Here is a 21,042-nt window from a genome sequence, read left to right as displayed (position 1 = left end):
AAGTACTGGGGACTGAACCCAGGACCTCGTGCATGCTAAGCACACACTCTAACCACTCTAGTGAGGTATCCCCTCCCCACTAGAACTAAAATTTAAACCCAAGCAATCTGACTCCAGACTTCATGCTCTTTAGACACAGCCTCCATTACTGAGTGGGGCTCAGGACGGGCAAAGAGGTGCAGTGAGCCTGGCAGCCCCTTTCATCTTCTGTCTGCAGTGGAACCAGGTCTCCCAGGGCTCTGGTCTGGCTTCAGTACCTGGGCCATGGCGGCCCTGATTCAGGATACCAAGAGCAAGGCCAGTGTGCTGATGCCCCCCAGTGGCCAGGGTGGGGAAGAACAGGCAAAGTGTAGCCTTCAGACTGAAGGGGTTTATAGGTGGCGGACCTGGTTGGTTCTTGCTTCCCAGTCTCTCCCCTCACAGAAGACACCATAGAGGGTGTGGGCATAACCAGATCTTTATTTTACCAGAAGGGACAGGCAGCGGGGCAGTGTAGCATCCAAGCCCCAGACCAGACATGCAGCATCCACATGCAGGAACAGCTACACAGGCTGGGGCAGGGCAAAGGGTAGGGAACTGGGACCACAGGACACCCACAGCACCCCTGCCAGGATGCTCGGGCCCTGGGCTCTTCTGCCTCCACTACAGCAAGGAGACAGAGGACTGGGCTGCTTCCCAATGGCTGGAACCCTATCACTCTGGCCAGGAAGAAAGATGGCACAAAGGGTATGGAGTCTGGCCAGTCTCCAGCACTAGACTCCGTATAGGGTTGCACAGCTTTGCCCACGGGAAGGGCCCAGCCTGATACCTAGGACGGCACAGCCCTAGTAGGAAGAGGGTCTATACACTTTCTAGTCCCTAGACGGGCTAGATCCTGATCCCAGAAAGGCTTAGCAGAGTTGTGACCAAGTCCCACTCCACCTAGTAGGGACATATCCGTGAAGGGGACTTTCCTGAGCACAAGCAGGGCCTCCTAAGGCAGTAGTAAACTGAGGGAGCTGCTATACACAGGAGGCCTCGCCTCTGTGCCCCGGGCAGGGGAGAGAGAGGTAAGGTATGAGAGCAGGCCTGGGGCCAGGCAGGGGGGAAGTGAGAGGCGATGGCCCTGGGCCTGCAGCTGCAGATACCTGGGCTGAGAGGGGTCGGAGTGGGAGAGGCTGGGGGCTTCCTGGGGGCAGGTTTAGGGCTGGGAAGACCAGGCCAGGAGAGGGCAGAGTGTCCGTCCTACCCAGACCCCCTGCACCTACGCTGAAGCTCTAGCCAGGGACACAGGAGGAACGGACAGATGCACAGAAAACTTCAAGGCACCAGGATTCAGAGGAGCAGCAGGGCCACCCCCCACAGACAGACAGTGATTATAACAAACATCTTCAGCTTAAACTACATGATGTGTGCAGAGGGTGGGAGGAAAGAGGGAGAGAAAAAGACAAACGGACAAAGGAAGAGACATACATGAGATGAGGGTGAAAGAGACAAACAAGATGAATGTGGCAGTGGAAGTGAGGGTGTGGGCAGAGGACAAGGGAAGACAGCCAGAGGCCTGAGCACGCAGCACTTCTGGTCCCTACAAAATAAGGCACCAGAGTCAGAAACGTTCCCGTTGTCCCTGTGGCTTTAAAACGGGTGCTAAAGGGGGGGTGGCTGCTGCTGATGGGTGTGGGTCTTCGGGACCTCACACCTGTGCACCGGTGGCCTTCTTGATCAGTGGTATCTGTAAGGACGGGAAATGCCATAAGGACTTGGCTCCAGGGCACCCGACTGCTCCGCCTAGGCCAGCCCCATGGGCTGCCCAGACAACCCCACTGCAGAGAGCTAGACACACACCTTAGATAGGTCCACGCCTGTGAGGGCGTGCACAGAGGCAGGCAGCTCGGCCAGCAGTCGGTTTACTTCTGAGGTCACCTTGCTGTTATCCCCACTGAGGACCACGATCTCATCAACTTTGGTTAGTGGGGCGGCGATTTTGGCAGCAATCTAGGAGATGGGATGAGAGGAGAGCTGGTTGGTGCTGACTCCGTCCACCAGCCCTGCCCATCCAGTGTTTCTCCCTCCTGTCTCCACCTCACCCAACCCCAGTGGGCTAGGGATGAGCCCCTGCCTGTCCTATTGGAGGGCTCTTCCCCTCTGCTGAGTACTCCCCCATTTAATCCTTCTAGCCAGCTTATCGCTGTGTTACTGACAAAGCTGAGAAAAGTCCAGCACTTGCCCAGTCAGTCCCAGCCTGGGGTGGGAGCCTCACCTGGGGCAGGGCCTCCAGCACCAAGGCCATCTTGGCTGCATCCCCGTATCTCTGGTAGGCCTCAGCCTTGAGTTTCATCCGCTCGGCCTCTGCTTTGCCCATGGCCTCGATGACTGCTGCCTCTGCCTCCCCAAGTTTGCGGATCTTCTCAGCCTCTGCCTGTGCCAAGAGGACCTGCTTCACCCTGGGGGAGTCCAGGCCGGACAGGATCAGTGGGAAGTGCCAGGGGCCCCTCAAGGCTTGCATGGCAAATGCTCAAGCCCTCTGCTTTGGCAGGTGTCTGGGGTGGGGGACCCATGAGAGGGGGTGGCCTGGTCTTCTGGCTCTGGCCAGGGAAACAGTATCTGCTCCCAGATGCAAATGAGCGAGGGGATTAACTGGGGTGCCCTCTATGCCAACCTCCTACATCTAATTCCATCTTCCTAACAACAATCCCATGGGGGAGGCAGGTCACCCCATCTGACAGTGAGGAAGCAGACATGGGGGAGAAGTGGCTTCCAAGTTTGGTCAGGGGAGCAGAGGGAGTGCACGGGCAGAAGAGGCGCCAGACTAAACCCCAGCAGCACTCACTTCTCACCCTCGGCGATCTGCTGTATGCGGTGGGCCTCGGCCTCAGCGGGGCGGCGCACCGTGGCAATGAGTTCCTTGTCTGTGCGCAGAATCTCCTGTGCCTCCACTGCAATCTGCTTCTTGCGCTGCACAACTTCGATCTCAATCTCTTCTTGCCGAATCTTCTGCTGCTCACGGGCCCCTTGTAGCTCATAGGCCAGCTGGGCCTCAGCTGTCTGCAGCGGGAGTGTGGTCAGAGTATCAGAGGCTGGCTGCTAAGCCCTGAGCCCCAGCGCAGGATGCCCTCCGGCTCCTCACCTTGATGTTGACCTCCTCACTGAAGGCTGACTTTTGCAGCTCGAAGGCTCGCTTGGAGTCAGCAATCATGGTGTCTGCCATGAACTTTATGTCCAACATCTCCTTCTTGCATTCGGCTTCCTGGGGACAGGAGGGACAGATGCTGAGGGTCCCCTGAACAACTGTAGTCCCCCATCCCTGAGCTCCCTGTCCCTGGGGCCAGGAAGGAAAGCCCATGTACCCGGATTCCTGCGTCCCGCTCGGCCTCGGCCACTCCGATGTCAGCATCTCTCTGTACCACGGCAGTCTGTGTCTTGCCCAGGGAGCTCAGATAGTCCACTTTGTCATACACGTCCTGGGGAGGGAAGAGGGAGTCATCCCTGGGAACAGTTACAGGCACAAAGGTGCCCCACCTGCCATGTTCCCCCTTGCAGGATGGATGCGGAGACCACAGCCTTCCCATCACACTGCACCTTGATTGTGAAACTGAGGATCTCGATGCCCATGCGGCCGACATCAGGGGCTGCTACCTCCCGCACCAACTTGGCAAACTGGTCCCGGTCCTGATAAATCTGCTCCACCGTCAGGGTCCCTGGGGGCAGAAGGATCATGCGCTGGCTCCCCAGGGGCCCAGGCTGCTGGGAAAGGGAGGAGGCATGCAAAGAGAGGTCTGAGTGCATGCAGGGGTTATGCAGTCTGAGCTGGGTCTTCCTGGGTTTCTTAACAGCGTTTAACACTGAGCCTCCTCCTGCAGGGTCCAGGCAGGATGAGGAAAAGTGTCCCAAGCAGCACCAGGTGCCACACAGACTGGCAGCCATGCACTCCCACCTCAACACCTTCTCCTTCACCCAAGTCACCTGAAGTTTTGACTAGAAATAATGGAAGGAAAATGTTGCAGCTTTTTAGCTAGAAGGCTCTTGGTGGGACTGCCTGCCCTGCCTCCTTCCCTGGCCCCTGGCTTGGGGACCCTGTGAGGCTCCTTGAAGGCAGCAGAGGGAAGGGGCCCCTGGGCTGGGCAGGGACTCACCAAGGATGGAGCGCAGGTGCCCCTCCAGGGTCTGCAGGACGACGTTCTTGATGTCCTGCACGTTCTTGCCCAGGAACTGTTCACAGGCCACGGCCAGGAGCTCCTTCTCGGTCATGATCTTCACCTGCCAGTGGTTACAGAGGAGCCTGAGCCAGGCTGGAGGGAGGCAGAGGAGGCCCAAGACCCAGAGGCATGGAGGATGGTAGCTGTGCCCCTCCCTTCCTTTTCTGGACCTGGAGGCCTAGGGGCTAAGAGGGGGTGGAGTCTGTCCAAGGCCTCCAGTGGGGAGAAGACATGAGGAACCCCCACACTGAGAAAATTTTATCTTCACTGGCAGCCCCAGGCCCTGCCATGACCTCTCCTGGGCATCTGGGGTTTCCTTTCCACCCACCCAGCCCACGAGCTGCCCCTCAGCCTGCAGGTCTCTGCGAAAAGGAGAATGAACAACAGGGGCACAGACAAACAGACTAGGAAAGAGAGCCAGGATAGGGCAGGAGACAGGTCCGGGGGCCGCCACCGAGGGTGGGCATCCTTCTGCCTTTCCTTCCCGAGATACTAAGCCAAAAACCCCATTGCCAGAGGTCTATAAGATGGCTGAACCCACCCTGTGTGGACCTCTGAGAGCAGGAAGCCCTTCACCCAGGCACCGAGCTGGGAGTATAACACAGCCTCCAACTCCAGAGCCCAGAGCTCCCCTGCCTCATGTGGCCTCGCCCTCTGGTCCCCGCCCGGCAGCCCTGACCCCAGGAACAGGGAAGGCCTGGATTCTGGGGCTTGGTATTTCCGACACCTGCAAAGAATGGGGTGGGATTAGTGAGACAGGAGCCCTCAGCGCTGGTTCTGTCCCCTGTGGGCCCGCTGAGGAAAGAAGGGGTGTCTGTTAGTCCTGCTGGGCGGTCAAGAGGCCGAGTGTGTTCCAGTGGCGATGACCCTCTCTTGGAAGAGGGGGCGGGGCGGGGCGCTGGAGAGATCCTGCCCCTGGCTGCCGTCCTCTCCTCCTCCCCCCAAACCCCAGCATGGGGACGAGGCAGCTCAACGGACATGCGCGGGGCTGCTGAGTTACTATACCTGGGCGACACCCGTCACAGTTAAAGCTACCCCCTCGGCCGTCTCTACGTCCTCGCAGCGGGGCTGCAACGTCATAATCTCTAGGGAAATCCTGCCAAGAAATGCAAAACAGGGGCATAGGTCTGGGGGCCCGGGGCCTGAGGTGCAGGGAGAGTCCGATACCTCACTGCTCCAGCTGGGATGGGCCAGGGGTCCTGTGGCAGGGGAGGGTGGAGGGGGACCCTCCAGGGGTCAGAGCCGGGAGCATGTGAGGAGATGGGTGGGAAGGCAGGATAAGGTGGGTTTAGGTGGCTCAGAGGAAGGAGTGCAGTGTGCCACCCACGTGCACATATGTCCTCTGCGCACATTAGCCGGGCTAGAAGAGGAGGAAAAGGAAGTAGTAGAGAAGTGGTCATGGGTGGTCTGGGCTGTGGCAGGGTGGGCAGAGTCTAGGTGCAGCTGTGTGTGTTATGTCCTGGGATAGCAGATAAGGGCTGGTACTCCAGGCCGTGCTCTGCAGGCGCCCATGAGTGACATCTGAACATCCCCCAGGGGCCCTCACCTGTTCCCCGGGGCTGCTCAGCACCCTGGGATGTCCCAGGAGGCTGTTGTGAAAACTGTCTTGCTGCGCCAAGACGGAGGTGATCTGGCACCTGCCCCCTGCCAGAGAAGCCCTCCCTGCCTGGCCCTCCCTACACCTGGCAATAGGCTATGACCAGAAGCCCACCCTCTGGGGTTGGGCCCAGCTGGGCCAGTGGGGAAAAGGGCTGGGGTCACACTAGAACTTCCTGGCCAAGGAGCACTAACCCTACAAAGAGTTGCTATGCCCAGACAATCTGAATCCTCAAGGGTCCACATCACCCAGCTGAAAAGGGACCTGGGCACCTGCAGCTGTTTCAAGGCGAGCAAGGGGTGGGTGAGATGGGGATGGTCCCCTTCCCAAGGAGAGACGGCAGGATGGGTGAGGGAGGGTATGGTGGTGCAGCAGTTTTGCCTGAGAAGCTGAAGAACAGTCTCACGAGATGGAAGGGGATGGGTACGGTGACATTTAGGTCTCTTCCAGCCTGGGGACCCACCACCACGCAGGCTCTGAGGGGCAGGGCCTTTCTGATGTTCACTGCTGCCTCTACAGTGCCAAGAACTGACAAGGTACTCAATAGGGAGCTGGTGAATGAAGCAAGGAAGATGGGAACCTGTGCGTTGTGAAGAAAGCACTTGGAGTTACTAAACGCCCTGGCTCAGGAGTGGGTTTCACGGCTACCGCTGCGTGGTAGTGAGGAGTGAGGCAGTGGGTCCCTTGCTTTTCAAAGTGAGATCAGGTTCATAATACAGCTTGGGTTTCCCTAGCACTTCTTTTCTGAAAATTCCAAAGGGCCCTTGTATTGTTTTACTTGCCTTCCCAATACCCCTGCAAGGCAAAGGAGGCACAGGAGGCACAGGGAGGGCGTGACTCTTCCCATTTCATGGACGGGGAAGCTACAACCTCGTGACAAGAGATCTGCTCAAAGGCCTCTTGACACAGAATTAGGGGCAGGGAATGGCCAAGGCTCTTTCTGCTCAGGGACAGGGTGAACAGAACTCCCCATGGGACCCATCTGCTGGCCTTGCAGGGAGGAGGACTAGGGCTTGACACTAGGGTGTCAGCCTGGAGAAGGGGCTGGCAGGGGCTTCCTGGTGCCTGGAGGACCAGGACTTCTGCAGGAGTAGTTAGGATGGAACCCTCCCCACCTGGACAGCCTAGCTCTGCCACATAAGGGCCTGTGTCTCCTGCCTCAGCTTACTCCCAATTTAGGCTTGGTGTTCAAGGCCACCCACTGACAGACTGGGGCAGAGCTTCCAGAAGCCCTGGCTCTTTGCCCACTAGCAGCCTCGGTGAGCGAGGGCAAGGGAGCTGGGGATCTACAGGGATCCACCCTGCCACCCAGAGCAGCAGAGGTGGGGGCAGAGGGAGGGAGGCACACTCTCAGGAGGGGAGTCCATCTGGTTCCTGCCTGCCAGGCCCCTCAGGGCAAGAAGAGAGAAGGTTAGACACAGAGGAGGAAGCAGGTGGGTTATTACCTGTGCAACCCCTGTTACGAATAGCGGGACCCCCTCCGACGTCTCAATATTCTCACAGCGACACAGGATGGTCATAACCTCCAGAGACAGTCTGAGGAGCAGCCAGGGGGTAGGGAGAGGCAGGGTCAGGAAGGGGTGGGAGGGGACACAGCAAACACACACAGTGGTTACCAGACAAGCCCCTGATGCCTGATGCCTGGGGGTGGGGCAGGGTTGCTCTCAATCCTCCAGCCCCCCACTGCCAGCTCAGCCTAGGGCTGTAGGGGGACAGGGACACCCCCTTGCTGGTCTGAGGCCTCCAGTCTCTTCTCTAGCCCCCAGACTCTGGGCTGGGGGAAAAGTCTGCTGATGCCCTGGGCCTGTGACCTGAGGTCGGGAGGCCTGTGCATGCCAGTGGCTCCCCACCTCATGTTCCCAGGAGATTCCTGGCACAATCTGGACACAGCCTCAGTTCCACCCTCCAAACACAGTCAAACCTATGTTTCCAGAAACTAGGGGTCGGGGAAGCCACTCTGGGGATTAATGAGCCACAGCAAATACCAAATCCTGTTTGGGTCACAAACCCTTAAGGTTTGTGCTACATATCACTAAGAAGGCAATTTAGGGTCTGAAAAGCTCAAAGAAATTTTTGGATTTTCTGATATGGGGGGGAGGGGTATGTCAAAGAAGGCTGAGGGAGAAAGTGTGCCCCTGCCATAACATACACAGGACAACCAGGAGATGGCGAAGTCATTCACTTTGGAATTTCCAGAGTTGGGCACTGGCAGAGTCATGGCAAAGAAAACCAGGTGCCCTGAAGCTACCTAGCCCACCCTAGCTGGGCAGCGTGTGTGCGACTGAATGTAGGGTGGTGGTCCAGGCAGAGGCCAGGCTGTGGACATCGTGGAAAGTTTCCTTAAACTAGAGGAAGGGAGGACAGAGGCTGAGGCTGAGGCTGAGGGAGCAGAAGCAGGTGGGCTGGGGGGATGGGGAAGAGTAGGCAATGTGGATCCCCCAGCTCAGGTCTCCCAGTGCCAGCCCAAGGGCTCCAGCCATGCAGATGTGCAAAGGTTGCCTTCATTTGAGTCCCTAACAATAGCACCCTCGGGCCTGAGAGGACTCTAAAGACCCAGCTCAGACAGGAATCCATCAAGCTCTCTTCTGGGGAAGGAGAGAGGGAGGGAAGGAGGGAGGGAAAGAGGGAAGATGGGAGGCTGCAGCTCAGATGCCAGAGGTGGAGGAGTCGCTCAGGAAAGGGAGAGAGAGCTGCCCCCATCAGGGCCTCAGGATAGGATAGGACAGGATGTGGCAGCTAAGTGCAGCAGGAGGGGTTTCACTGAGCCTGGAGAAGAATGGCTGACACTGAAGGTGAGTGATGTGTGGGATGGCTGCAGAAAGTATCTCAAAAGGGAGGTGGAGGATCCAGGCTGGGTTGGGAGCCTCTACTCTGACCTAAGAGGCTCTTGCTGGCCTAGGGAAATAAAGGCCCAGCTTGTGGAACTGCCCCAAGCAGGCTAGGGGTTGGGGAAGGGGCTGCCCCCAGACCAAGGCCCAAGAAGGGGAAGGGCTGCAGGCTCAGACTACCCAGCAAGTGGGACCAGCGGGAGGATGCTAAGCCTGAGTGTGTGAGATCAGTTTCCTAGGAAGAGGTATGGGGCCCCCCACCCCTCACTTCTAAACCTGCTGTCGGAGATGCTTGGCTCTCTTGTCCTGGGGCTCTGCTCCCTGGAGCAAGAAGCAGGAAGGGGGACCAAGGATGTGGAGAAAGGGCTGCTGGGGTGTGGCCCCAGCAGTGGATGCCCATGCAGGACAGGTCTGTGGGCAGGCGGCAAGCTCTTGAGGCCAGGGTATACGTTGAGGTGTTTGGATAAGACACTCTGTCGTCCCAGGACTCCATGTGGGTGGGGTGAGGTGACAACGTCTCTGGAGAGGGCACCCCATGGCCTCTGACAGGCCAACTGGCCCACTTAGGAGTGCCTAGGATCCACCTGAGAGGAAGATGTGACCAGTATTGATTATGCTCTGACACTTTTGGCCTTGGGCCAGAAGAGTCTCCCAGCATCCCTCAACTCAGGCAGGGCAAAGTTAGGGGAAAGACAGGGCAGTGGAGGGGGTTACTGTGAGTTAAAAAGCTGTGACACACTTCCCATGCCCCTGTCCCTTAGCAACACCCTCAGATGCCCTGAAGCCCCGAGCACCAGCAGCTCCGTGTAGCCATGGGGCTTCTCTCCGCTGACTGGTTGGGCTGGGATGGAGGGGGCTTTCCACTGGAATCTCCATTGCTTCCCCTTCGATGACCCCATTGCCAATGTGTCCACACATTCACAGCTCTGCTGCCCTTGCTGCCTGGGTCCTGGCCTGGAAGGATCTGGGCCCCTCCCCTGGTCTCCCATAGCCAGGAAGGGGGTGATGGTGAAGAGGTGACCTGCCTCATCTCCTCCTGGGTGGGCAGTGAGGGAGGCAGGAGAGGCCTAGGCCAAGTCTGGCCCTGCCGGGGTCTCTGGGGAAGCCAGCAGGTAGAGCCTGATGGTGGGCCCTCTGGGGAACAGAAATCTCCCTTTCCCTCGTAAGTCTTTCCAGACTGATTGAGGAGGTCTAGATCCGTCTTGCCCAGTCCCTGTCTCAGCGTCAACAGCTTAGATCCCCATCCCTTGTCTTTAACCTGCTGTTGTCAGAGCCACTTCAGACGGTATAGCCATTTTCTGCCACTTAGCCCCTGCCTGCACGGTCCCAGGGCCTGTGCAGGTGAGGGTATGTGTGAAGGGTCTCTTCAGCCTTTCCTCCCTTCCTGGACCCACTCCAAACAGGGTAAGTAATTAAGGCTTCGTGAATAACTTTGAGACAGAATCAGAGAATTAGGATTCTGCCTGGGCATGACCCTGAATTCTCTGGGACAGAAGTGATGCCCTCCAAGGAGGAGGCGCCCATAGACAGACCTCCTGCATTCCTGGACCACCCATTGCACCTACTTCTTAGGAGGCCCCCACCCCCTCGGATGGAATATGTCAAGTGGTGGATGCTCTAGCTGACCTGTGGGGTGAAGCAGGTAAGGATGGAAGCCCTTGTCTCCCTAGAAGCCCTTGTCTCCCTTGCCCACCAGGATGCCCAGCTCCCAAGCCCCCAGGCTCTTACCTCTGAGTGTCGGAGATACACCACCAGGCCCAGGCCCAGCCGCCAAACACATACTGTTTATAGTCGGAACCACAACAGCCCCCTGGAGAGCAAAGCAAACCACTGCTGGTCAGTCAGTTCTCGGGTCTGTCTACCCTCCATGCCTCCAGCAGCAACTCTGCTGCTCTGACACTTGACAACTCTCACTGTTGGGTGCCAGGTGCTGAAGCTGCACATAAATGGGAGATATACCCTAAGGGCCTTGGAATCTAGTTTGGTAAACAGGCAATTTGCAGAGAGAGGAGGATAACCAATGAGTGGCTCAGAATGTAAGTGCTTTCAGAGAACACAAGAGACCTCAGTGACCAGGAGTGAGCAGGAAAAGCTCCCATCTTTGATTCAACCACCCATTCAACAAATAAGTATGTTTTTGTGCTAGGGATACAGTGATGAAGATACACTTCCTAACTGCACAGACACAGAAAACCAATTTATGATTACCAAAGGGGAAAGTGGGAGGGAGGGACAAATTAGAAGCTCAGGATTAACCGATATATACTACTGTATATAAAATAAACAACAAGGACCTACTATACAGCACAGGGAACCATATTCAATATCTTGTAACAATCTATAATGGAAAAGAATCTGAAAAAGAATATATGTGTGTGTGTGTGTGTGTATACACATGTATGTATGTAAAACGGAATCACTTTGCTGTACACCAGAAACTAACACAACACTGTAGATCAACTATACTTCAATTTAAAAAATGCAACTCCTATCTTGAAGGAGGTGAGATTAGGAGGATTTTTTTCCTGAAATGACTGTAATACCAGGTGATTTGCCTGTTCTCAGGGTAGGGAATGCAGGGTCAGAGAGGGAATGCAGTGTTGGGGAGGAAGGGGCAACACTAGACAGCTGGTGGGAGGGGGTTTCCAAGCCAAGGTGCGGCCTTGCTCATGCCCAGCAGACACCTCTCAGGGAGGCTGGTCCTCTATTCCCAGGGATTCAGAGTGACTGTTTCTCTTGTGAGTGTGGATGGGGAAGGCAAGGCCTCAAAACAAAGACCAACTCATGGTACCAATGGGAAAAGTGAAGAGAAAGGGAAAAGGTCTAAAAAGGAAGTGATTCCTGGAAACTGTATATCAACTAAACAGAATTTTGAATCTGGCCACGACTCAGATTCATGCCACGGACCCACTCAGCAGGCTCTCTACACAGAAATAAGAAAAATCAATTCTTGAAATTCTTCTTGTGAACCCTCCTGCTGATGCCAAAATTACTCCACAAGTGCGAGAAAACTTAGTAAAAAGCAAGAGGAGCAGTTCACTTGCAGTGCAAAGATGTGTTCAGAAACATGATTCAAAGGAAATGTGATTGGGAAAAAGCCAGTGGGTGTCACCATTTCCGTGTTCACAAACTTTGGTTTTCAGGAAAGCCTTAGGGTGTGTGCCTCCTGAGGTCAAAGGTCAGGGGGAACTTTGTGTGACTGGGTTACAGTGTCTCTGAAGCCCCATGGCAGGGGACAAAGCAGATCACAGTGTCTGAGGTGTCAGGCCGAGCAGCTGTCTGTGTGTGTGTGTGTGTGTGTGTATGTGAAAGAGAGAGAGATGGGGGAGTCATTTAAGCTAAGGAGTGGCAAAGCCACATTTGCATTTTATAAACACTACTTTGCACAAGGAGGAAGAACTTGGGTCAAGGAGGCTGGATAGAAACCTCCTTCAGTGACCCAGGCCGGACACAGCTGCTGACGCAGGGGGATAACTTCTAGAGCAATTTTATCCAAGAGAACTTTCTTCGAGGGTAGAAATATTCCACAGCTGTGCAGTGCAACACAGCGCCACCAATGACATGTGGTTATTGAGCACTTGAAACGTGGCTGGAGGAATTAAATTTTAATTTAATTAACTTAAATTTACGTCGCCACCTGTGGCTACCATATCATTTAGTGCAACTCTAGAGCCTGGGTCAGGCCAACAACTGAACAGACAACAGGAAACAGCGAACTGGAGACAAATTCTGAATAGATGGAAGCAAAGGAACAAAGACCGCCCCCACTGTGGTGGGCCTGCCAGGTTAAAGAGCTAGCATCTGATACTGCTCACTGGGTGGCCAACCCTGTTTCCTGGGTATGCCGCATGCAAAGTGTGCAGAGGTCCAGGGAGCCAGGAGCAGCCCCACCACGTTAGGAGGGGAGGGAAGAGGTCTTGGTTCTCTGCCTCTTGATGGTGGAAGTACCCATCCACAGGGCTGCTGCTTGAGGTTAAGCCACTGCAGGCTTCCCTGCCCTAGGGATGCGGTAAGGGAAGTCTCTAAAGACAAGCAGTCACTTTGAAACCCAAACCATTTCTCCAGTGAACCTGGAAGAGGGTCAAAAATCACAGCTTGTTCCGCTCCTTCTGGCCTGGTGGGGGCTGGGGCAGCTTCCTCTAGCCAGCTCCAAGGGACTTTCTCAATGTGCTGTGGGAGAAGGAGGTGGAGGCGGAGGTAGGTGGGATTGCAGGGGAAGGAGCCAAGGGCAGGTGTCCACCCTTTATTTAACTTATTCTTTGACCTTGGGAGCAGGCTGCCACAGCTCAAGCTGGGCCTTGGCCAAGGGCAATATGGCTAGGTTCCCAGGGGTAGCAACAACAGGAAGCTGAGACTGCCAGGCTGCCCCACCCCCAGCAGCCTCCTCCCCTGGAAGGCATCTTCCTCTCAGCTTCCTGGTCACACTAAACCTGAGCCCCATTCCCAAAAGAGGACACTTAGGTGGTCCTTCCTTGACCCCTAATTCTCACTGTCTTGAGGCCTGGAAATCTCTCCTAATCACAAAGCATCCCATGATAACCTCCGCCCTTTGCTTAGCCTTCCCCAGACACAGGTGCCGGTAGCCCTCTCAGGAACACTCCCTTCCTTTCCTGCCTCTCTTCCACCCTTTTCTTCCCCCTAGTCTACAAGGGGGATTTAGCCTTTTTTGAGCCAACCACCCCCCACTGCCCTTAGTAGTCTGGCAATGCTAGAATGTTCATAAATGCATACAATAAAATATGGAAGAAACAAATTGTATTGAAAGTTATCAAAATATTAAAACAACCAAATGTGTGATACAGTAATTTGTATGATACGTAATACATAGCAATATGTGGGATGTAGTAATACATTAAATAAGATTTAGTGGTAGATTTAATAACCAGTTTAATTTCAAAGTAGTGATGAGCATGAATGATTTTTAAGGTGCCTGTAACAACAGCATGGTAGGAAATACCTGCTAATACTATCATGGTTTGTTGCCGATATTTTTTTTCAGCATTAAATGATATTAAGTTCCCACAAGAGTATTAGAACCTGTCTTATGCATCATTCCATTTACTCTTGCAATAAAACTCCATTTTCTTCTATAAAGAAGCTACTATTAATAACATTCAGGGGGAGGGTGTAGCTCAGTGGTAGAGTGTACGCCTAGCATGCACAAGGTCCTGGGTTCAATTCCCAGTACCTCCATTAAATAAATAAATAAATCTAATTACCTCCCCCTCCAAAAATTAGAAAAAAAATTACATTCAAAATATAATAACAAATTTGAAAGAATCAATAACAGCTAGTTTTATGGTAGATCCTCAAGCAGCATCCCACTAGACCCAGGGTTGTTGCTGATGTTAATAACCAAAGGAAATGCTAAATTTCTGTTAAGGTTAGTGGAAATTAAAATGTACCCCCGCCCCCATTCAAACGCACAGACCTCAAAATTCTATCCACAAACCCCAGGTTGAGAACTTCTGACCTACTGTAGAAATGAGAGAAAGGTATATTGTATTTGGATTCCCCTTCTGAACACCCAAAAGTTGAAACAGAGAAGGTTTTATACTATAGAATGAATGAGGGAGGTAAGGCAATAAGAAGAACCTCCAGACTTTTCAAGTGGTAGAGATGACCATGAAATATATCAGCATCCTCCTTCTGAAACTGGGCTGTGTGAGATGTCCTGGACTTAGATGTAGGCCCAAGTAACCAGGTGGGGGCAGGGCTAGGAGTCCACGTACAAGAGAGCCACAGCTCAGCTTGATTATCTCAATTCCCAAGGTGCTATTATGCCACACATTGTCTCCCTCTTTTCCACCCTCCCTTGACTCCAGTACTGTTAATTCTCAGCACAGCTTCCTTATCCCACCCCTAAAACATCTTCGAAGCTAGCACTCCCTTGGCCTCTGACCAGAGAACCAGTCTCCAGGCAACTAGAAGACACAGAGCAGCCCATCCCAGGGGCTCCTCTTGCCCCTCAGTCTCAAGGATCTCCACAAGGGCAGGACTCGAGCTTTTGGCTCTTCAGCCCAGAGTCTGGGCTTCTAGAGAGAAACCCCACTAGAAAAAAACCAAGCGCAGTGCAGATTTGAGTTTCTAAAAGCCTGCTCTCGGAGTGGGGGCTGGGAGACTGGCCCAGTTATTATAGAGGAAGTCTGGCCTCAGTGCTCTCTGGGGGTTGGGGTTGGGGGTGGTGTCTCTCACATGACCTCAAGGCTACCTCTGGTTTTCAGAGAAATGAATTATCTTAATTCCCCCATAGGAGTAGGATCCTAGTCAGGGAGAATGGGAATTTCCTGTCCCAGGGGAGAGACTGATTTTTGAGATCCAAACTGAGCCAGAGGCCATATTCTGGGGTGAAAGTTTCCAATGGATTCATAACATCACACCTCCCAAGGGTGGGAAGCTACAAGCCCTGGCCCAGCCCACCCTCTTATGCTTAACTCTGCAGCCAGCACCGATAACGCTGTGCACAGGCTGAGAATCCACACTGACAGCGGGAAGTAAAACATGAGAGATTCCTGCAGCTACAGGCCTCCAAGCTGTCAGGAAAAACAGTCCCTCCGCAGCACCTGTGAGCCAAGGGCTGCACAAACTGGTGGTTCGAAAGGCGTCAGCCACTTCTCAAGATACCCAAATATACAATCTAAATAGCAGCCTTACGGCAAGATACCTCTCCCTCCCCAATAATGCGGTCCCCCCGCCCCACCTAAGCTCACAGAAATTCCGGAGTCTGCATTTTGCAAACAGAGCGACACAACCCCAGAGCCCGGTTTCTCAACCTGTAGAGGCCGCACCCGCGTCTCCCCGGAAGGCAGTGCCAGTAAACCCCAGCGAGCCCCAGCCTGCTCGGAATTAACGGGTCTGTGCCTGGAGCCCAAGGATCCATGTCCCAAGGCCCCTTCCGAGACGGACACCTGCCCTCCAGAGCTGCGTGCGACCCAACCCCAATCCCAGGCGCTGGCATCCAGTCAAACTGTGTTCCCGGAATCCTGAGGCCACAGGGGAGACCCTGCCCAGGCAGGAGGCGGAGAAAGGAGGGAATAAACACGGGCAAACACGCGGGACGGGGAGGGAAGGGGAGAGTCTGGTGGGTGTCCGAGGAAGTCGAGCATGGAAAGTGGGACCCTCCCGGAAGGGGTCTCAGGTGCGGCCAGCAGCCCCGTAGTCTCAAGCCCCACCCCCCTCTGCCGCAACTCTCTGAACCCTTCCACGGCCTAGTCCCTCCCCGTTCGCTCCCCAGTCCGGGCCCCGTCCTCCCAGGCACAGCCCCCGCCCCAAACACCCTCCCGGCCCTGGGCGTCCCACACCCACTTCCCTCGCTGCCCCCTCACCTGAAACCACCAGCGCCTCGTTGGGCCCCACCGTGTGGCAATTGCCCATGGCGCCGGCGGACGGAGGGCCCTGGGGGGCCGCAGAGACTTGGACAGCAGCAGCCGGCCCGCACCCCACGCCCGCCCGCACAACCGGCCGCGCCCAGTCTATCCCGCCACCCCCAGCGGCCGCCCGCCCGCGCCCCTCCGCGGCTGCAGCCCCACCGGAAGTGTGGCGGCGGAGGGCGGGGCCGGCGTGTGGAGAGAGGCAGCCGTAGCAGGAGCCCAGGCAGTCGGCAGGCTTTATCACACCGGTCGGGGTCGTGGAGCCCAGCCCTTGGGCAGCCCGCGAAAGCGTCCCCCTGCTCCCACGGGGCGCCCGGATGAAAGCCGCCCTGCCTTGCCTCACCTCCCAGCACCCACCTTCCAGCGGTCGGCTCTAGAGTCTGCCCGCCTGAGCTCCAATCTCAGCACCCCGCTCTCACTAGCTAGGAGACTTTGGGTGAGTCCCTTACCTGGCTGCCTAATCCTGACTGAAAAATGGGGATAATGTAACTACCAAGCTACATGGTCGCAAAGGGCCCAGTTGAGTAATTCTCAATGTTGGCAGTGCATCAGATCAACAAATTCCCAGGCTCTCTTCCAGGGCGGATCAGCATTCCTGAGGGTAGGGCCTGGAAATATGAAATCCAAATTCCTGAGAAGCAGTGTCTGGTACACTACCCTCTACCTCTCAATCTGGGGTTACTGTCACACTCAGTAATAATAAGAAATAATCATCCTTTATGTCCTTCCACCAGGAAGAGCTGTCCAGGACACCAGGACGTAACTTGAAGCCCCAGAAAGTAACCATGGAGGTAAAAATTGCAACCTCCTCAATGTCCAGTGCGTGGCCTAGCACACAGCTAAGGTTTTCAAGGTCCCCCAGGTGCCCTGGAAAGCTTCCCAGCCTGGGGGTTAGGAGGCTTGGGGCTTAGGTTCAGCTTTGACCGGAATTCGGCGTGTGACCTTAGACAAGTCTGGTGAACCATGGGGACTGGGGTAATGTTCAGAAGCCATGGGTTCCTCAGGGTGGGGATTCTTCAGAGAAGATGGGGTCCCTGGGTCCTCAGGCTGGGGATCTTCATCGGATTCAGTATCCTCCCCATGCCCAAGCCCTGCCAGCCTTTTGCTGGCCTCCCATAGCCGGTGGGCTGCCCGGTCGTCTCTGGCGGCTGGGGGCACCTCCTCCACGTGGCAGTTGGCAAAATATCTCCCACTGAGAGGCTCAATGCCCTCCTGTAGAGCACAGTACAGGGGTGTCTGGGCACCCCCTCGTGGTGCCCGAAGCACCAGCCAAGCCAGTGGGCGCAAAAGTGGGCATAGCCATCCAGGAATGTGGCGCAGGAACAGCTCCGAGTTCACTGGCCCTGTGGTCAGGAAGAAATGAAAGAGTAGGGAGAAGGGGTGAGGGCCCAGGGTAAGAGCAGCAAGAACAGGGCTAGAAGGGAGTGGGGAACAGAGTCTAGGTCCAGGGTAGTATTTACCAGGCATTCAGAGTCCCACAAGGTGACCTCACTCATTTCTAACAGCAAGCCTCCTCTTCTCCATCCAAACTCCTTATATATTCCCATCTTCCAGATTTTGCTCATGCTGCATCCCCAGCCTGGAACAATTCTGTCTCCATCTTTTCTACTAGCTCAAGTCCTGTTCCTTTGTTTAACCAGCAAACATTTATTAACATCTATGGTAGACCAGCCACTGTTTCGGACATTTGCGATGTGGAGTGTAATGAAGGTTGGCTGTAATTATTATTGTCACTATTATAGTTATTAATGAGCCTTAGTTAGGCAGCAATTATCTAAAATGCAGTATGGTAATATGGGTAGAGCAGATCTCATTATTCTGTAACCTAAAGGCAGGGATAGGTCTTATTCATCACTTCAATTACTCAGACTATAAGACAAAAATGCTTACAGTGGACCCCTAGGCCCTAGGTGACCCAACCCATCTCTACACCTCTTCTCTTGCCACTCTACCCCTCTCACTCTGTTCTGGCCACACCAGGCTCCTTGTTCTTTCTCAAGCACATCAGGAACTTTTGCCTCAGGGCCTTTGCACTTGCTGTTTGCTCTGTTCTTTTACTCTTCTCCCAAGAAAGACTCATGGCTCATTCTCTCATCTCCTTCAGGCCTCTACTCATATGTCATCTTTTTAGAAACGTCTCCCCTGACTGCCATAGATAAAATAGCACCCCCCATCATTTCTTATTCCCCTTACCCTGTTTTATCTTTTCCCATAGCACTTTACCACCACCTGTCATTGTATATATTTATTTATTAGCTTCTCCCCCTTCTGTAAAGTAGCTTGTAAACTCTACAAGGGTAAGTTCCTTGTTTTGTACATTGCTACATCCCTTGCACCAAGATTAATGCTTGGAATAGTAGGTACTCAGTAAATGCTTCCTGAATGGATGATTATTAGCTAACATCATCATTATTATCATATTATAGTCAGTTCAGTCACATGGATGGCTCTCTGGGGTGAGAACCTAGGCCTTATTCATTGCCATAACCTACCCAGTAGTCAGCATCCAAGCTTGTGGTGTGAGAGAAAGAACCCAGCCAAGGATCTGGCTCCAAGATTATCAAGGAACAGGTCTCTCCTTGGACCAGGCTTCCTTCCTGCTCTGAAATTCTGTGGCTCAGTGAGAGGCTGGGGGAGCACAGGATGGGGTGAGGATGGGAGGGGGGAATCAAGACAAAGCAGAGCATCTAGAGAGCTAGGTCTCACCTGGGTGGGCTGCATAGCAGGTGATGCCAGTGCCCTCAAGCTGAGTGGCGAGCTCCCGGGCAAACAACACGTTGGCCAGCTTACTGTCAGCATATGCCCGCAGTTCCTGCCGCCAACCCACCACTGGGCGGTCCAGGCGTGTAAAGTCCAGGCGGCCTCGCCGGTGGGCGGCGGAAGATACCACCACTATGCGGCTAGGGGCGCATGTCTTCAGCCGGGGCAGCAGGAGGTGTGTCAGCAGGAAGGGGCTGATGTGGTTCACTCGTAGCAGCAGGTTAAAGGGCTCGCGGCTCCGGCCACAAGAACTGATCCCTGGGGCAAGGGCTAGGTGTGAGCAACTACTCCAGAGGGATTCCCTGAGACCTCGGGGTCCCCCATGTGAAATGGTGGTAGGGGACATCCTTCTCACATGTTCACTGCCCCCTCGCAAAGCCTGGCTGGAGGGGTCAGCTGCCCCTGGCCACCCGCCGCCCCCATGTAGGGCCTGCTGCCCCTCACCGGCATTGTGGATGAGGATGTCCAGCCGTGGCTCAGAGCTCAGGAAGGCAGTGGCAAAGGCCCTCACGGAGGCCAGACTGGCCAAGTCCAAGGCCATGAAGATGACCTCATTGTTCCCACTCTCCTGTGGAGTGGCAAGGGCTGGGCTGTCATATGCACCCCTCTCTTCTTCCCTCTCCCCAGGCACCAAATTCTGAAACCAACTCCTAATGCTACTAAGATCTGCCCCTACAAATTAGAATGTAGTGGGTAAGTGTGTGGACTCTGGATGCAAATCATGACTTTGCCTCTTCCCCGAGTGTGACCTTGGGCAAGATACTTAATCTTTCTGAGCCTTAATTCTCTGTGAAATGGGAAGAGTAATAATAGTACCTATCTCATAGAGTTATTGTGAGGATTAAATGAGTCAATATATGTAAAATCCTTAAAATAGTGCCTGACAGGTGGTCAGCACTGTGTAGGCACTTTCTATATTATTATTATTATTTTATTATTATTATCATCATTACTGTTTATCCCAAACCTACAACAGACTTCTCACTGGTCTCCTCCAAACCACTCTTGTCCCCTTCAGACCAGGCACCACACCAAGGGGTTCATTCCAAAAGTGTATTTTGAGAGTCCAGACCTTGCCAAGGACCCTTCATTGGATCTCTACGGACCATACTATAAAATCTGATCTCCTCAGAAGCTGGCCCTGGCTCAGACTTCCTTTTGCCTCTTTTCCCCCCTTACGCTGTACTCCAGCCTCATTAAATCTTTTAATCAGTTTCTTAAATCAGACCAATTATCTTGCCTCAGGGCCTTTGCATATGCTGTTTCCTCTACTGTTCTCTTACAGATTCTCTTTCATTAATGTAAGGCCTACTAATTCTTAAACTTCTTAGAACAGCAATTACTTCCTTCAGGTCTGGTGCCCCTTCTCTGTGTGACCAGAGCACCTCTGCACTTCCCTTTTCAGCACTTGGCGAAGAGAGCCGCAGTCTCCTCCCAGGGGTCTGGATTCCCCGGAGCTGCTCGGCTCACCCCTGTGCCCCGGTGTGTCTATCCTCCGTTCACCGTCCCGCCCAGCCCCTCCCTCCCTTACCTGGCGGAGGTCGAAGGCGGCTGCCTCGCCGCGCTCCCGGCTCCGGCAGGCCAACACCACGCGCGCTCCTCGGCGCGCCAGCTCCAGCGCCGTCATCTTCCCGATGCCGCTGTTGGCGCCTGCGGAGGGCGGCCGAGAGCCGAGCTGAGCCCGCGGGCTGCCGCCCCCGCCGTCCTGGCCTCCCCGCCCCCTGCCTGCCCGCCTGCACTCACCCGTGACCACGGCCGTGCGGCCCCGCAGGCTGGCGATGCCGCCGCACGGCGGGGCCTTCACCAGGTTGTAGTAGACAAGCACGTAGGCGCCCAGCAGCAACCCCACGCCCAGCAGCAGCGCCTCCATGCCGGCCGCGCCTCCGGGCTCCCCTCTGAGCCCCACACCGCCCCGGATCGCCGCCTGGGGCTGCCTGCTCGCCCCGCACTGGCCTGGCGTGGCGGAGGCGGAGGTGGAGGCGGGCGAGAGGCAGGGCGGGGGTGTGTGTGCGTGCGTATGCGCGTGGGCCCTGGGAGCGCCCCCTAGGCGTGCGTCTGCGTCCTCTGGGTGTGTGCTTGTGCGAAAACCTAGGTGCATGTGTGCATTTAGGCCCTGGGAGCGCCCTCTAGGTATGTACATGCGTGCCTAGTGAGAGTGTGAATGACTTTTTGGTGTGTAATGTGCCCAGGAGCCCTGGGATCCTCTTTCAGGTTATTTGCGTACCTCTGGATCCTCTGTGTATGTGCCCTGTGAGCACCTTGTAGGTATGTGCATTTGCTGGCCCTAGGTGTATGTGCCTGTGTGAGCACCT

The 21,042-nt window shown here is 54.9% G+C and overlaps 2 protein-coding genes across 6 annotated transcripts; both read right to left on the bottom strand.

The window, feature by feature from the left end:
• Positions 1 to 439: 439 nt before the first annotated feature.
• FLOT2 (flotillin 2) lies at positions 440 to 16,088 on the bottom strand. 5 transcript variants are annotated; one of them, XM_031468422.2, is made up of 11 exons: positions 15,926 to 16,088; positions 10,329 to 10,410; positions 7,218 to 7,308; positions 4,113 to 4,236; positions 3,559 to 3,677; positions 3,327 to 3,440; positions 3,107 to 3,226; positions 2,810 to 3,024; positions 2,240 to 2,423; positions 1,825 to 1,974; positions 440 to 1,711 (listed from the first exon to the last, which is right to left on the bottom strand). In XM_031468422.2, the coding sequence occupies exons 1-11, from the start codon at positions 15,972 to 15,974 to the stop codon at positions 1,673 to 1,675; spliced, it is 1,287 nt and encodes a 428-aa protein (XP_031324282.1). In that variant the 5' UTR covers positions 15,975 to 16,088; the 3' UTR covers positions 440 to 1,672. The 5 variants fall into 5 exon arrangements, with proteins under 5 accessions (XP_031324282.1, XP_010977258.1, XP_064351937.1 ...); XM_010978956.3 differs by lacking the exon at positions 7,218 to 7,308 and adding an exon at positions 5,181 to 5,271 and having other exon boundaries at positions 15,926 to 16,085; XM_064495867.1 differs by lacking the exons at positions 10,329 to 10,410; positions 15,926 to 16,088 and adding an exon at positions 5,181 to 5,271.
• A 579-nt stretch (positions 16,089 to 16,667) lies between these two features.
• On the bottom strand, positions 16,668 to 20,727 carry DHRS13 (dehydrogenase/reductase 13). Its single transcript, XM_031468425.2, has 5 exons — positions 20,474 to 20,727; positions 20,262 to 20,380; positions 19,175 to 19,298; positions 18,677 to 18,988; positions 16,668 to 17,313 (listed from the first exon to the last, which is right to left on the bottom strand). The coding sequence occupies exons 1-5, from the start codon at positions 20,598 to 20,600 to the stop codon at positions 16,862 to 16,864; spliced, it is 1,134 nt and encodes a 377-aa protein (XP_031324285.1). The 5' UTR covers positions 20,601 to 20,727; the 3' UTR covers positions 16,668 to 16,861.
• Between the last annotated feature and the right edge of the window lie 315 nt (positions 20,728 to 21,042).

This window comes from Camelus dromedarius, chromosome 16 (assembly GCF_036321535.1).
Source record: "Camelus dromedarius isolate mCamDro1 chromosome 16, mCamDro1.pat, whole genome shotgun sequence".
Classification (NCBI taxonomy): Eukaryota; Metazoa; Chordata; class Mammalia; order Artiodactyla; family Camelidae; genus Camelus; species Camelus dromedarius.
The sequence above is the reverse complement of the archived record's forward strand: the minus strand, read 5'-3'. Positions and strand labels throughout refer to the sequence as shown.

Coding starts and splice junctions, on each gene's coding strand:
- FLOT2 (XM_031468422.2), bottom strand. CDS start 15,974: ATGGGCAATTGCCACACGGTGGGGCCCAACGAGGCGCTGGTGGTTTCA. Junction 4,237..7,217: donor TCGTAACAGGGGTTGCACAG/GTAATAACCCAC, acceptor AACCACTGGCAG/GTGAAGATCATGACCGAGAA. Junction 3,441..3,558: donor TCCTCAGTTTCACAATCAAG/GTGCAGTGTGAT, acceptor TTCCCTCCCCAG/GACGTGTATGACAAAGTGGA.
- DHRS13 (XM_031468425.2), bottom strand. CDS start 20,600: ATGGAGGCGCTGCTGCTGGGCGTGGGGTTGCTGCTGGGCGCCTACGTG. Junction 20,381..20,473: donor CCGCACGGCCGTGGTCACGG/GTGAGTGCAGGC, acceptor CGCCCTCCGCAG/GCGCCAACAGCGGCATCGGG. Junction 19,299..20,261: donor CCGCCTTCGACCTCCGCCAG/GTAAGGGAGGGA, acceptor GCCACTCCACAG/GAGAGTGGGAACAATGAGGT.